The following is a 14,455-nucleotide window of genomic DNA, read 5'->3' as shown; positions in this document are numbered from 1 at the left end:
TTTGGTAGAGGCAGGACTTTACTGCTCATTTCAGAGCCTCCAGCAAGGAGAACAGCAAGCAAGCACGCAGTGACATCCCCAAATCTAGTGAGACCAACAGAAGTCTCATACTGCAGATATACAGCTATGGGTCTGTAGGCACATTTACATACCAGTGCACTGCTATTTTTCATATAGAATTCAAGACAAGGCTTGATACCAGCCAAACTTGGTTTTGGTGTTTTGATAGAGTAGACAAAGCCAACAAGCCATGCTTCTGTTTGAGAGGTTTTCCCTTCTCTTTCTACCTGTTTGGGGGTGAACAAGAACAGTACATAGGGGAAACTATCCCTTAAAGGAATACAGTTTGACTGGAAGACAGTGCTGGACTGGTGTCGCTCGAGGTTGCCTAGCTGCAAGTTACTGTGTGGAGGGTATAAAAGGAATTGCTTCCAATGGGTTGTAACCCATTTATAAGTGGTATGTGATAGACTCCATTAGGGTCTAGGGCTGCTACCTTTCTGATAATGACAACTGGGGTGTTACCGTGGTGTACACTTGAGTAATTGGAGAGGAATAATAATCAATAAACAACTATAAAATTCATCAAGTGAAACTTTTTTTTTGGACATTGGACAATCCTCTCCAATCACCCAAGTGTTGAAAGGAATACAAACAGCAAATAAAAACAAATTATGCAGTATAGTGGGAAAAAATTAGAACATCTGTTGAAATCTTACTGCTGTATGTATGTTGCCTTTGAATTCAGGTGACAAGTGTCAGACAGAGCAGGAGCGAAGGGATGGGCACAGATGACATATTTTAAACACTTCTCCCAAAACTAGGACAAAACGTTTTGGCGTTTTGGCTGGAGTTGGGCTTTAACACATCTCTAACATTTCCCACACTAAGTGAAATAAATGCAAGACATTTTCCCTGAAAGCATCTAAAAATATTATATGCTTGCCTTCTTTCTAAACATGGCATCCATTTACTAACTGTAATGTTTCCCTACATAGAGTATATATCTGTGGGCTGTCTGTAAAAAGGGTTCAATAAAACTGCTGTACGCATATAGTGGCTCATATGCTTTTGTCTTTAGTTGATAACCTTTATAACTCAGAACTGTTTTGTTGCTTTAAAAAGTTTGTGCATTAGCTGACACTGAGAAGTAGAAACTTTTAATTTAACCCTTATATAATTACATTTTCTGATCACTGCAGGATGAGCTAACAAAACAGGTCTTAAACAAAAAGAACAGCTGATGTTTAAACATCTAGCTAATGCAGCTTAGCAGGTGGTGTAATTGGAGTTCTGCTTTAATGCTCTGAAAGACTTTTAAAAAATCAGCTTGATTTCTGACGTCCCAGCGGTACCTAAAATGTACCAAAATGATCTTACTCTTTAGCTGCTGACATTGAAGTTGTCCTTGTGTTTTTTTTGTTTTGTTTTTTACTCATATATGCACAATGAGCTTTGGTTTGACATCACTATCTAACCAGTGTATATTGTGTTTACAATATATGGTGAGCTAATAGAATGTGATTGTATAAAAACGGTCAAGAGGACTGTATTATGAATGAGGCAATGTAACTAGTGTTTTTTATCTTATACTTCTTGTGGTTAACCTTGATGCTGTCACTACAACACATTGCATGAATTATTACTAGTTTTGGCAGTTTTGGCAATAAAACAAAATTAAAGTTTAAATCTAGAAAAGTATTGTTTTAGCTAATCTATTTTCAACATATTTGAAACTTGTTGTAATGATATGACATTGGATATATACATAGACCACCTTTGAAACCATGTTTCATATTACAGCCATTTGTAGCATAGCTCTGTGAAGCTACATTGACACAGCAGCATTATCCATTCATAGATCCATTCACAAGGATCTATGAATTGAAAGACTGCAAGTCCCATCTACCACCATGGCAGAGGGATTCACAGATCACACCAACACAAGTACAGTGACATCAACACACTTGTAGGCCACTTTTTACTTTCTCTAGCCCCATAAAAGAAGGTCTGTACCTTTGTATGGAAATAGTGCTAAAATATAAACAGCAGGGATGTGTGGTGAGGTCAGTGGCTAGTGAGGCACTGTTGTAAACGGCGTTCAAACCACACATGTGAGGTATTGCCGAGAACGCTAGAGCGAGAGCAATACTTCTAGCACTAGATCTTCTCTGTAACTCTAAACATATAACCTGTAAAAATTGTTCAAACGTCACCTATGGAGATTTTTAAGTACTGAAGTTTGGCGTCATTCCTTACGTGTGCGCAATTTTAAAGCATGACATTATGGGTATCGATTTACTCTGTGTAATATCATCTTTCGCACTATACAAAAAATCGGGCTAACTTTAGTGGTTTTTTTTTTTATTCATGAAACTGTTTTTTTCCAAGAAAAAATTTGTTTGAAAAAATTGCTGCACAAATACAGTGTGGCATAAAAAGTTGCAACGACCACCATTTTATTCCCTAGAGTGTCTGCTAAAAAATATATAAAATTTTCAGGTTCTGAGTAATTTTTTAGCAAAAAAAAATGATTTTTACATGTAGGAGAGAAGTGTCAGCATTGGCCTGGGTGGCAAGTGGTTAATTATCATAAGTAAGTAATATACAAATTATTATATTTTGTTTTAAGGTAATTGACTATATTTTCAAAATCTGTACTCAAGCAGGAGGCTTAACGGACAAATTACTGAAGTTTGAGGTCATAACTCCAAACCAGTAATTTCACAGTAAATAGATAAATAATAAATAATTATGTTATATATCACATAATAATATATTATTTAGCTTTAAAAAGTACCTTTTCAGCAGCAGCAGATTCTCCCTCTTAACTGTATGAGAAAAACATGGAATTATGGGTAAACATTATACCCATAAACCTATGTTTTTTCCTTGTAGATAGGAGGGCTAGGCTGGAAGGGAGCATGTGTCTTTTGGACCCATGCCCCCTTCTATGACACTGCAGTGAGAGGAGAGCCTCCACTGCAGCATTTTTATTGGACAGCTTACCGAGCTTGGACCAATAGTGCTTTACCTCTGGTCCAAGTCTCCAAGCTGTCCATTAAGCTCAGTGCTTCTGGCAAAAAGTCAGAGGCACTGTGAGCTCATCCTCTCAGTCTGCTGCAAACAGTGTGTACCAGCTTTTGACAGGCTGTGCAAGGAACCCTGTATCTCCAGAACCATAGGTGCCAGGAGCGCCAAATTTTGACCAGTGGTCAAATTTGGGGTCTCTGTGATGACATGTCACCGAGATACGACCCTCGAAGTTCAATCATTTATTTTTTTAATGTCCATGGCAGGTGAGGCTTTTATTACCTGTAGGTAGTTATTTCAATGTTGCAAAAGGTGGATGATGCCTTTAAAGTTCTGTAATACATTTCAAGGAAATAAACAAAAAAGCAGATCATAAATATAAATCAAAGATACATTTACTTGTATGCTGCTACCCTACACAAGCTGACAACCAACGTTATAATATATCTGTTTTGCAGTAAAATTTAATATTTCTATCAGTTGCAACTTTAGGTGGAAGTATTATTGACCATTCATTCATGGAACCAATCTATTCCCTTGTGTTATACAGTATACCTGCCACAGTTAAGTGGTTGTCAGCAATTAACACTTACCAAAAAGGAAATTGTTAGTTAGTACTTAGTGAATACATCTAACAGTACTTCATGCATTTGTTGAGGTAATCTAGAGGATATAATGACTTTCAACAATATCTACCCCATTTTCTATATTGATTGCTGTATGAGGGAAGATGATGTTGAGGGCGGCTGAGCTGATTATAATTCCTGACTATGTTAGATGCGTTTTAGGGGATTGGTACCCTAAAACTTTTTGATGATATTTTATAATAACATTTTTGGTTTTATAAATATGTTTCTTTAAGTGCTTTCTGTGTGGAGGTCTCAGCACCATTAAAAAACCCCATTTACTCTTCCTTTGGGTTCTTCTTTTAGAATCTGTCTCATCTGTTTTTTTAAACATATGTTAGTAGACTTGCAATTACTCTGAAAGCAGGTCAAGCTACTATGTAAAAAATAGATGCACAATGGGAGTTTAGCACAAAGCTAGACAAGCAATAGGTTGTCTATAATGGTTGTGGCATGAACAAATGAGATGTATTAAAAATGGTACAGTAGAAAACAAGAGTCTTGTTTTATATCAGCGTGTTTTCATAAAAAGGACTTTCAACTTAGGTCTTCAAAATCATTTTAAATTCTTTAGGAGATTTAGCTACTAAATTTGCATTGGGCTCCTTTCATATGAAGTTGGTTTAGGCCAGTGTTCTTTATAATAATATTTAATTTGCCATTTGTTTATATTCAACACATTCATTTATGTCTCTCCTGCAATGTGTTTTCAATTGTATGTTCTGTGTAGTGAAATAGCATCATTTGAACAGGATTCTTCAAGTGGAGAAACTTAGCTATGATAATTTATATCTTGCTAAGATTTATCAGGGGATATAATCCATTAAGTTTATGAAAACATGCCGATTCAAAACATGACTCTTGTTTTCTACTGTACCATTTTTTTCATGTTCATGCAATAACCATTATAGACAACCTATAGCTTGTCTAGCTTTGTGCTAAACTCCCATTGTGCATCTATTTTTTAGATAATAGCTTGACCTGCTCTCAGAGTAATTGCAAGTCTACTAGCATATGTTTAAAAAAACAGATGAGACAGATTCTAAAAGAAGAATCCAAAGGAAGAGTAAATGGGATGTTTAATAGTACTGAGACCTCCCCACAGAAAGCACTTAAAGAAACATATTTATAAAACCAAAAATGTTATTATAAAATATCATCAGAAAGTTTTGGGGTACCAATCCCCTAAAACACATCTAACATAGTTAGGAATTATTATCAGCTCAGCCACCCTCAACATCATCTTCCCTCATACAACAATCAATATAGAAAACAGGGTAGATATTGTAATGGTATAACACACAAAATGAAAGAAAGAAAAAGAGCAAAAATATCTACCCCATTTTCTAAATTGATTGTTGTATGAGGGAAGATGATGTTGAGGGTGGCTGAGATGATTATAATTTGTGACTATGTTAGATGCGTTTTAGGGGATTGTTAACCCAAAACATTTTAATGAAAATTTGTAATGACGTATTTGGTTTTATAAATATGTTTCTTTAGGTGCTCTTTTTTGATTTAAGATCCTAAAAAAAATAACTCTCCCTCAGCTTTTTTCTTCCCCATTACCTGTTTTGAAGGGTTGTCCCCAATTCACATATTCCCCTGCCCAGAAATTTTGTTGCTGTTCTGCTGCAGTCTAATGCTTCGCTGTCACAGACCAATACCTGTGCTACCATGTCACCCACTGATGTCATTGGAATTTTGCTGTCTCTTAAATGTTCTTGAAGCCAGTTCCCCTTCTCCTGCATCTACCTGGAATATGTGATGTGCATATCACAGGAGTCTTCAGAGCAGAGGAGATGTCATTCTAGCCTAGTTGAGAATGGCAGCTAGGGACAGGCTAGATTAAAAAAAAAAAGCAAAACACAACAAATATAAAAAAAAAACAAGCAAGCAAACAAAAAATGTTGCTGTTTTAGATTGTGTAGAAGAGAAGAGAGTCGAATGAACCCCAGTGCATCAACTTGTAGGTTAAACAAAACAGAATATAGCTAGTATAAGAACAAGTGTACAGTCTCAAGGTAGGGTACCCCTGCCATTTCTGTTTGTTGCCCATAGTGGATCTCCCTTAGCTATTGTGCCATGGTTAACAACAACTGAAGCTGATATTTGTAGAGAAATGCCTCCTCACAGGAGCTGAGGATTCAGTAATGACCCCAGTTGTGAGATTTTATTGAATTCCACTTTTTGTTCAGTTTTCTTAAATTGTTTCTGAAATAGACTAAGAGGAGAAATGTTATTTTTTTATCACAATGTAGAACACAAAAATTGTTTATATACAGTCAGGTCCATAAATATTGGGACATCGACACAATTCTAATCTTTTTGGCTGTATACACCACCACAATGGATTTGAAATGAAACAAACAAGATGTGCAGTCAATTACAGCCTGAAGTCTGGAACGCATAGACATCATCAGAAGCTGGGTTTCATCCCTTGTGATGCACTGCCAGGCCTCTACTGCAACTGTCTTCAGTTCCTGCTTGTTCTTGGGGCATTTTCCCTTCAGTTTTGTCTTTAGCAAGTGAAATGCATGCTCAATCAGATTCAGGTCAGGTGATTGACTTGGCCATTGCATAACATTCCACTTCTTTCCCTTAAAAAACTCTTTGGTTGCTTTCGCAGTATGCTTTGGGCCATTGTCCATCTGCACTGTGAAGAGCCGTCCAATGAGTTCTGAAGCATTTTGCTGAATATGAGCAGATAATATTGCCCGAAACACTTCAGAATTCATCCTGCTGCTTTTGTCAGCAGTCACATCATCAATAAATACAAAAGAACCAGTTCCATTGGCAGCCATACATGCCCACGCCATGACACCACCACCATGCTTCACTGATGAGGTGGTATGCTTTGGATCATGAGCAGTTCCTTTCCTTCTCCATACTCTTCTCTTCCCATCACTCTGGTACAAGTTGATCTTGGTCTCATCTGTCCATAGGATGTTGTTCCAGAACTGTGAAGGCTTTTTTAGATGTTGTTTGGCAAACTCTAATCTGGCCTTCCTGTGTTTGAGGCTCACCAATGGTTTACATCTTGTGGTGAACCCTCTGTATTCACTCTGGTGAGGTCTTCCCTTGATTGTTGACTTTGACACACATACACCTACCTCCTGGAGAGTGTTCTTGATCTGGCCAACTGTTGTGAAGGGTGTTTTCTTCACCAGGCAAAGAATTCTTCGGTCACCCATCACAGTTGTTTTCTGTGGTCTTCTGGGTCTTTTGGTGTTGCTAAGCTCACCGGTGCATTCTTAAGGATGTTCCAAACAGTTTATTTGGTCACACCTAATGTTTTTGCTATCTCTCTGATGGGTCTGTTTTGTTTTTTTTTAGCCTAATGATGGCTTGCTTCACTGATAGTGACAGCTCTTTGGATCTCATATTGAGAGTTGACAGCAACAGATTCCAAATGCAAATAGCACACTTAAAATGAACTCTGGATCTTTTATCTGCTCCTTGTAAATGGGATAATGAGGGAATAACACACCTGGCTATGGGACAGCTGAGCAGCCAATTTTTTGCCATTACTTTTGGTCCCTTAAAAAGTGGGAGGCACATATACAAACTGTTGTAATTCCTACACCGTTCACCTGATGTGGATGTAAATACCCTCAAATTAAAGCGTTTCATTTCACATCCATTGTGGTGGTGTATAGAGCCAAAAAGATTAGAATTGTGTCGATGTCCCAATAGCTATGGACCTGACTGTACTGTAAGCATGCCAGGTTGGTCCTTGCAAAGGATTATTTAAAACATGATTAGCAATGTCTGTGTAAAAAGTTCAGTAAGCCTTTCACTATATCGTAGATGATCAGTGAAAAGATGCATTCTGATTAGTTGCTGTACATTTTCACATAGTTAGAGACGTTTGGATTGCCTTATAAAAAATTGTTTACATACTGACATCTTAAGGAGTAGATTGATTGTGTCAAAACATTCAAGTTAATTGTGATTACTGAGATGTCAGCTTGTATATAGGGGCTACTGCTTAAACAGTGCCGACAGGTTTATGCTCCACACCATCCCTTCCCCCATAGTTTATTGACTATGATCATCACAATCCTTTGCATTGCAGCAACATAAGGTAGAAGTCTATAGCCTAAACATCCAGGGTATACTAACTCCAGACTTAGTTCAATATTTATAAAATTGGGTGATTGGATATTTAGTAACGGCTGACAGTTTTCATGTATCTGTGTGCATTGATTTGCTGTCCAGGCAATCAATGGTACCTTCAGCAGTTGTAATCATAGGCTGTAAAACCTACAATACCCATTGTTGCTGAAAGTTTATCTGTTCATAGCTTCTGCACTTCTTTTCCATCCGACTTGACCTGGGGTTTACTTAACCAGTTACAGTCCAGGCCAATGCTGACAATTCTCTCCTACAGTACATGTTAAAATCAACATTTTTTTTGCTAGCATACTACCCTCAAACAGTATATATTTTTAAAGAAGCGGTCCTAAAGAGTAAAATGGTGGATGTTGCATATTTTATGTCATGAAATTTTGTGCAGTGGTTATTCAAATGCAATTTTTTGGGGAAAAAATACAATTTAATTAATTTTAATGTAAAAAAACACAATATAAGACTCAATTGTTTGGTCAAATGTTAAAGATGATGTTACGCTGAGTAAATAGATACCAAACATATCACGCTTTAAAATTGCGTGTGCCCGTTGATCGGCGACAAACCAAGTTAAATAAAAATCTCCATAGGAGACACTTTAAAAGCCTTCACAGGCTACAAATAAAAATTGAAATAGGAGTTTGCTCTTAAATCTAATTTAAGGCTCCCAAAGGCATAATCTCATAATCATAACATCAAATACAGGTATGTAAGCGGGACTTATGATTATGCCAAAGGGAGTAAAGTATACACAAACTTAGTTAACAATAAAGGCATTCTTTATTACAAAACTCACAAAATGTGCAAAGTTAAAAGCATGTGGTATTTATATCACATATAATGGTTAATATAACATAAGTTGGTCTACATGTTTCACAGGTCACCCTGCTTCATCAGGACCAAATGTTGTCAATTATAATAAACTTGTCCAACCACAATTTTAGTGATGTATACTAGAGAGAAAAAAATATGTAAATATTATCAACAGCTAGACAGCAACATGTGTTGTTTGCAATTGTCATATAGTAAATACTGTCCTCATCAGTGGGAAGACAAATAGAGATTACGACAGAGATGAAAAACATATGACAAACAGACAAACAAACACAGCCATTACCCCACCATCCCTCTATCCACTCAGATTAATTTTACTTTGTTCAGAATCTCTGGGGCTAAAAAATGATACCTTGATCATTACTGCAGCGATGACCAATATTTCACCCTTCCCATCCAAGGATTTATGGGTATGTCCTATGGACAGGAAGTGATAAAATAACTTTATACTTTTCAACGTAAAATATTTTTGAAAGCCAGGTTTAATGAAACTTCCAAATCATTGAAAAAAATGAAATTGTACATAAAATGATGTCTATTGGGGTGATAAATTGTTAACAATGTAAACAAGTGTTTGATCTTATAATGCAGAATAGGCTATTCAAAACCATATTTCATCAGTGCAATTTCCCTCCTTACCAATTTGTCCATCTGGGATAATGCCAAAAACATGAGAGGTATGGGCACTTGGCTTTGGAATTGAATGCTTCTAAAATGTTTAATGTCTATATAACAACTGTATACATGTACAGGCCTTATATTACTGCATCTTCCATCCTTAATGTTTTATATTTTAGTGGGTCTTTACCCACTTGCCTACTGGGCACTTTTACCCCCTTCCTGCTCAGGCCAATTTTTAGCTTTCAGTGCTGTGACATTTTGAATGACAATTGCATGGTCATGCAACTCTGTACTCATACAACATTTTTATCTTTTTTTTTACACAAGTAGATCTTTTGGTGGTATTTAATCACCACTGGGTTTTTTGTTTGCTAAAAAAAAAAAAAGTCCAAAAAAACAAAAAACGTTTTTCATAATCTGTTATAAAATTATGCAAACAGGTCATTTTTCTTCTTCACTGATGTATGCTGATGAGGCTGCACTGATGGGCACTCATAAGCTGCACTGATGGGCACTGGTGAGGTGGCACTGGTAGGCACTGATGAGGCTGAAATCATAGGCAGCATTGATGGGCACTGATAGGTGGCACTGATGGGCATGGATAGGCAGCACTGAAGGGCACTGATACGTGGCACTGATGGGCACTGATAGGCGGCACTGATGGGCACTGATTGGCAGCACTGATGAGCACTAATTGGCAGTACTGTTGGGTACTGATTGGCAGCACTGGTGGGCACTAATAGGCAGCACTGGTGGGCACTGTTGGGACTGCACTGATAATCAGGACAGTAGATGTTCCTTTCACACAAGCCGGTTATCAACTCTTCTCTCCTCACGTTGTCAGCATGAGGAAAGGAATGCTGATAATAGCCTTGTATTTACATGGCAATCAGCTGTGATTGGACACAGCTAATTCCGTGGTAAAGAGCCACTGGCTCTTTACCATGATCTATGATTAGCTGTGTCTGGAGGACATAGTGATCACAAAGTGCGCTGCCCATGCGCCATCACGGGCGTGATCATGAAAGGACATCATATGACGCTCACCCAGAACTGGCTGGCCATGCTGTAGCTGTCATTTTTGCTATAGTGTGGTTAGCAAGTGGTTAATGTATTGCATGGACTATACATAGGAATCAGTTTTGCAAAAAAGTAAAAAACTGACCTTTTTCAGTAAGAAGAGAATTAGAGCCTAATGTGCACAAGTAGGGTTTATGATTATATGTTAAAATAATACTAAACTTTGGTGTGCAAAAAAAATTACATTCAAGCATGTATTAACTCTCAGCCTCTTCCAAATCTCAAAATTTCCTTTTTGAACAACAAGTGCATTTTCCTCTAAAACACTTTTCAAACATATGATCCATGTGCTGGAAAATAAGAATTCACACATTTTTCCAATTGAATCCAGCAACAATTGTGAATCCTGGGTGAAAGTTGTGTGGAGATGGCACGGACACATTTTTAAATAGACACGCAATCGTTATATTTTCTTTGCTTAAAGAAGAAGTAAACCCTGATGGGTTTTACTTCTTCTTTATTTCCCTGCAAAGTTAAAGCATAATTGGCTAGCCTATTATGTGTCACTTACATGAAAACGAAGCCTGCAATGTCACCGCTGTCCCCACTGGCTGGAAGCATTCATCTTCAGCCCTCTTCCTTCCAGGGTCTCCGTCTCTGTGACTGGCCGGAGTCACGTGACTTCACTCCCACGCATGCACGAGGGAGCCGCCAGTCACAGCACAATCCCTTTAGATTGTGCCCTTTCTAAAGTGCGCAATTGTGCTGATGACGTCGGCATAAGCGTATATTGTAAATATCTCCTAAACCGTGCAGGTTTAGGAGATATTTCCAGCACCTATAGATAAGCCTTAATATAGGCTTACTTGTAGGTAAAAGTGGTTGTACAGGGTTTACAACCACTTTCAGTTATTTCATAAAATATAGCAAAACATCTTGGACAGGCAAAATTAAGGATGGGGTGATTGGGATGTTGGCAAATGTGGTGTTGAGAACTGGTGGAGTTTGTATGGTGGCTGAAGCTGTGAGAGCAAGAAGTTTTAGGTGTTGTCGGGTGTGATGGTGAGATTGCGAGGAGAATGAGAGTCAAGCATGGTGGTGACAGTGCAGGCAATATAGCATAAAAGATACTAAAGAGTAAACGATACTTCATGTTTCTAAAACTGAAGTAACCATCTCTATTGCATTGATAAAATTAATCTAGTGGATGATAAAATACTGGGGTTAGTTTACTAAAGGAATGAAGGTTGTATACCTAGCAATTTGATTTTGAATAAAAAAGGTGAAGCTGCACCCTTCTTGAATACCCAATCATGCAACAGTAAACAGAATTTTTGTTAAGCTTCACTTTATCCCCCAACACTCCTTTTGCAAAGTGAGAATACACTTTTCTAGATTAACAATTTCTGCTCTTTTAATAAATCAACTTTACAAATTTAAGTTACCAACTGCTTTATCACTCTGAAAGGCTATTGAGGTGATTCTGCAGCCATGAAGAACACTGTCTAACTAGCTCATTGCAGATCACAGTTTTAAATTGATGATAACATTACAATTCTCAGGTGCACACTTGTAATTTCACAAACAAAAACAGTGACATAAGCCTACTTCCAGTCCAAAACCATGGGGTTGATTTACCAAATGCAAATATATTGTTTATTTTTCAAGGAAATTTGCACTTTGCAAATTAATTTTCCCCTGCGCTTAGTGAATGAGGTGACACTTTGTTGACTTTCATCATCCAATTGTGTGGAAGCAAAAATGCTGTTTTTTATTTTGTCTGCACATAATTGGGTATTCTTTGCAAAGTGAAATGTCATCACATTTACAAATCTCTGGGGAAAACTGACTTGCAAAGTGCAACTACTCTTGCAAAGTTAACAACCTATTTGATTTTAGTAAATCATCAACATTGATTGTTTCTGTCACATACAGCTCATGTGGGTACATATGAAGTGGTTTAGAAGTAGTTCTGCAATAAAGACTCCCACTGTAAATGCTTCAAACTAAACAGCAATCTTTATCATCAATCTCATAATGGCCGGCACATAAAATATTTTGCATACATCAAGGCCTAACACACAACCAGCCAAAAAGTTGAATCTTTGCTTTCCCTTTATTTTATATGTTAGAAATTACTAGTTGAGGACTAGCAGGTTTAGAGCATTCTGACTGGCTATATAAGAAGGATAATAAAAAAAAAAAAAATAGACTAAACTAACTGTATTTTTGTTATGTTTTAGTGAAAGAAGAACCAAAGAAAACACTGTCAGAGAAAAAAGAAGTCCCAGTGGTAAAGAAAACAGGTATGATATATGAAAACACATTGGGTATGAGTCAAAAAAGCTGGTGTGTCATATTAGAAAGTACTGTGCCAAATTCATGAAAGCCATGCATTGCTTTTTCTGAAGGGTGTAACAAATTAAGGTAGTTCTTATGTACAACACTTTTACATTCTGGTGCTATGACTGTGACAAATTCATTAACAAATGCTGCCATATTGGTGATAAAAAAGTGGAGAAAAAAAAGACAGCTTCCACGTTGGAGTAAATTGTGTTGCACATGTACTGAAAGTATTAAGTCAAGATTCAGTCTGAGGTAATTCTACAATATATTCAAATACACCTTAATGACAGCTATATTAATCTGTCTCACGTTAAGGCATTTGTTTCACGGACAGGAAACGGATTTAGCCCCATCTTTCTCCAGTGATGTCCACAAATGTCTAAGCCACCTGGGACACTCCTCCTGATTGGCTGAGACACAGCAGCAGCACAATTGGCTCCCTCGGCTGTCAATCAAAGTCAGTCAGCCAATCAGGAGATAGAGGGGGCAGGGCCAGGTCAGGGCTCCATGTCTGAATGGACACACGGAGCTGTGACTCAGCTCCAGTGCCCTCATAGGAATCTGCTGACTGTGGGGGCCCTCGATAGGAGGGAGGGGCCAGGAGCAGCAAAGAGAGACCCGAAAAGAGGAGGATCCGGGCTGCCCTGTGCAAAGCCAACTGCACAGAGCAGGTAAGTATAACATGTTTATTATTTAAAAAAACGAGACTACAATCACTTTAAAGCGGAGTACCACCCAAAAGCGCTTATCTGATTCACCCCCTCCCCCTCTGGTGCATATTGCTACACAATGTCACTGCACCCCTAGCCCAACCTATCTGAGGCCAATTAAAGCCTCAGGCCCTAATCATGTGCTTTAAAAAAAAAAAACTGATAGAAGACTATGCGTCCGGCATCTGGCACAGAGATTAGGGGGGCACATGGAGATTAGGGGTGCAGTGCCCCTGCGCCCCTTATGGCCGCTGAAAATAATGATGAGTAAGTAGAATCAGAATAGCAAGGGGCATCCTTACCGTATTTATGATCAAGACTATACACTTATTTTATACTCTTTTGGTAATAAGTGTTTTTGTAAAGTCATGCAACTTTTATGATGTCTGCCATGAACTTTTGTTTTATTTATTATAGCAACAGTGGAAAAAGAGAAGGCATTGCTAGAAAAGAAAGATGTTGCACAAATTAAAAAAGCAGGTATGTTTCCCTCTGGTAAAACCACTATATATTCTAAGTTCATTTTTAATGCTTTTCCATTTATTTATTTTTTTACTGTTTTATTTGAATTACATTAAAGTGGTGTTCCAATGAAAAAAAAAAAAGCATGAATGTTCCTAAAAAAAAAAAATAAAACAAAACATTTGGAAATTTTTTTTTACTCACCTCTAAATGGCTGTTGCTAGGAGGTCCCTCGTAGTCTGCCTCCTTCGGTGCCTGGGCTGGTGACATCACTTCCCCTTGGCACAGGAAGGGCTCAACTCTGCCCCCTCCCTCTTGTCAATCATTTGGGACACATTACAGGTCCCAGATGACTGAGCGGCCAATCACGGCGTGCGGCGCCGCTCGAGCATGTGCAGTGAGTGCCCAGCTGCGAAGCCACAGCCGGCGCCCACAGTTGCAATGCCAGCGCCGCTGAACGGAGGGGGAGACAAGCGGAGCCTCTATCCCCCATATCGCTGGACCGTGGGACAGGTAAGTGTCCGATTATTAAAAGTCAGCAGCTGCAGTATTTGTAGCTGCTGACTTTTAATTTTGTTTTTAAAATGGGAACTCCTCTTTAATTCCTTCCTTATCAGTCACCTTAATGCAGAGTGGCAGTGATAGTGGCAGTGGCTGTGGATGGGCTTGCAA

The 14,455-nt window shown here is 38.1% G+C and overlaps 1 protein-coding gene across 1 annotated transcript in view; it reads left to right on the top strand.

Moving 5' to 3' along the window:
* LOC141141259 (uncharacterized) overlaps window positions 1–14,455 on the top strand; it is a 1,017,917-nt gene that overhangs the window by 508,451 nt on the left and 495,011 nt on the right. The window contains exons 23-24 of the mRNA XM_073628940.1: window positions 12,509–12,571; window positions 13,739–13,801. Coding sequence (XP_073485041.1) covers window positions 12,509–12,571; window positions 13,739–13,801 — 126 coding nt within the window. The remainder of the gene's footprint in view (window positions 1–12,508; window positions 12,572–13,738; window positions 13,802–14,455) is intronic.

This window comes from Aquarana catesbeiana, linkage group LG04 (genome assembly GCF_042186555.1).
Source record: "Aquarana catesbeiana isolate 2022-GZ linkage group LG04, ASM4218655v1, whole genome shotgun sequence".
Classification (NCBI taxonomy): Eukaryota; Metazoa; Chordata; class Amphibia; order Anura; family Ranidae; genus Aquarana; species Aquarana catesbeiana.
The sequence above is the reverse complement of the archived record's forward strand: the minus strand, read 5'-3'. Positions and strand labels throughout refer to the sequence as shown.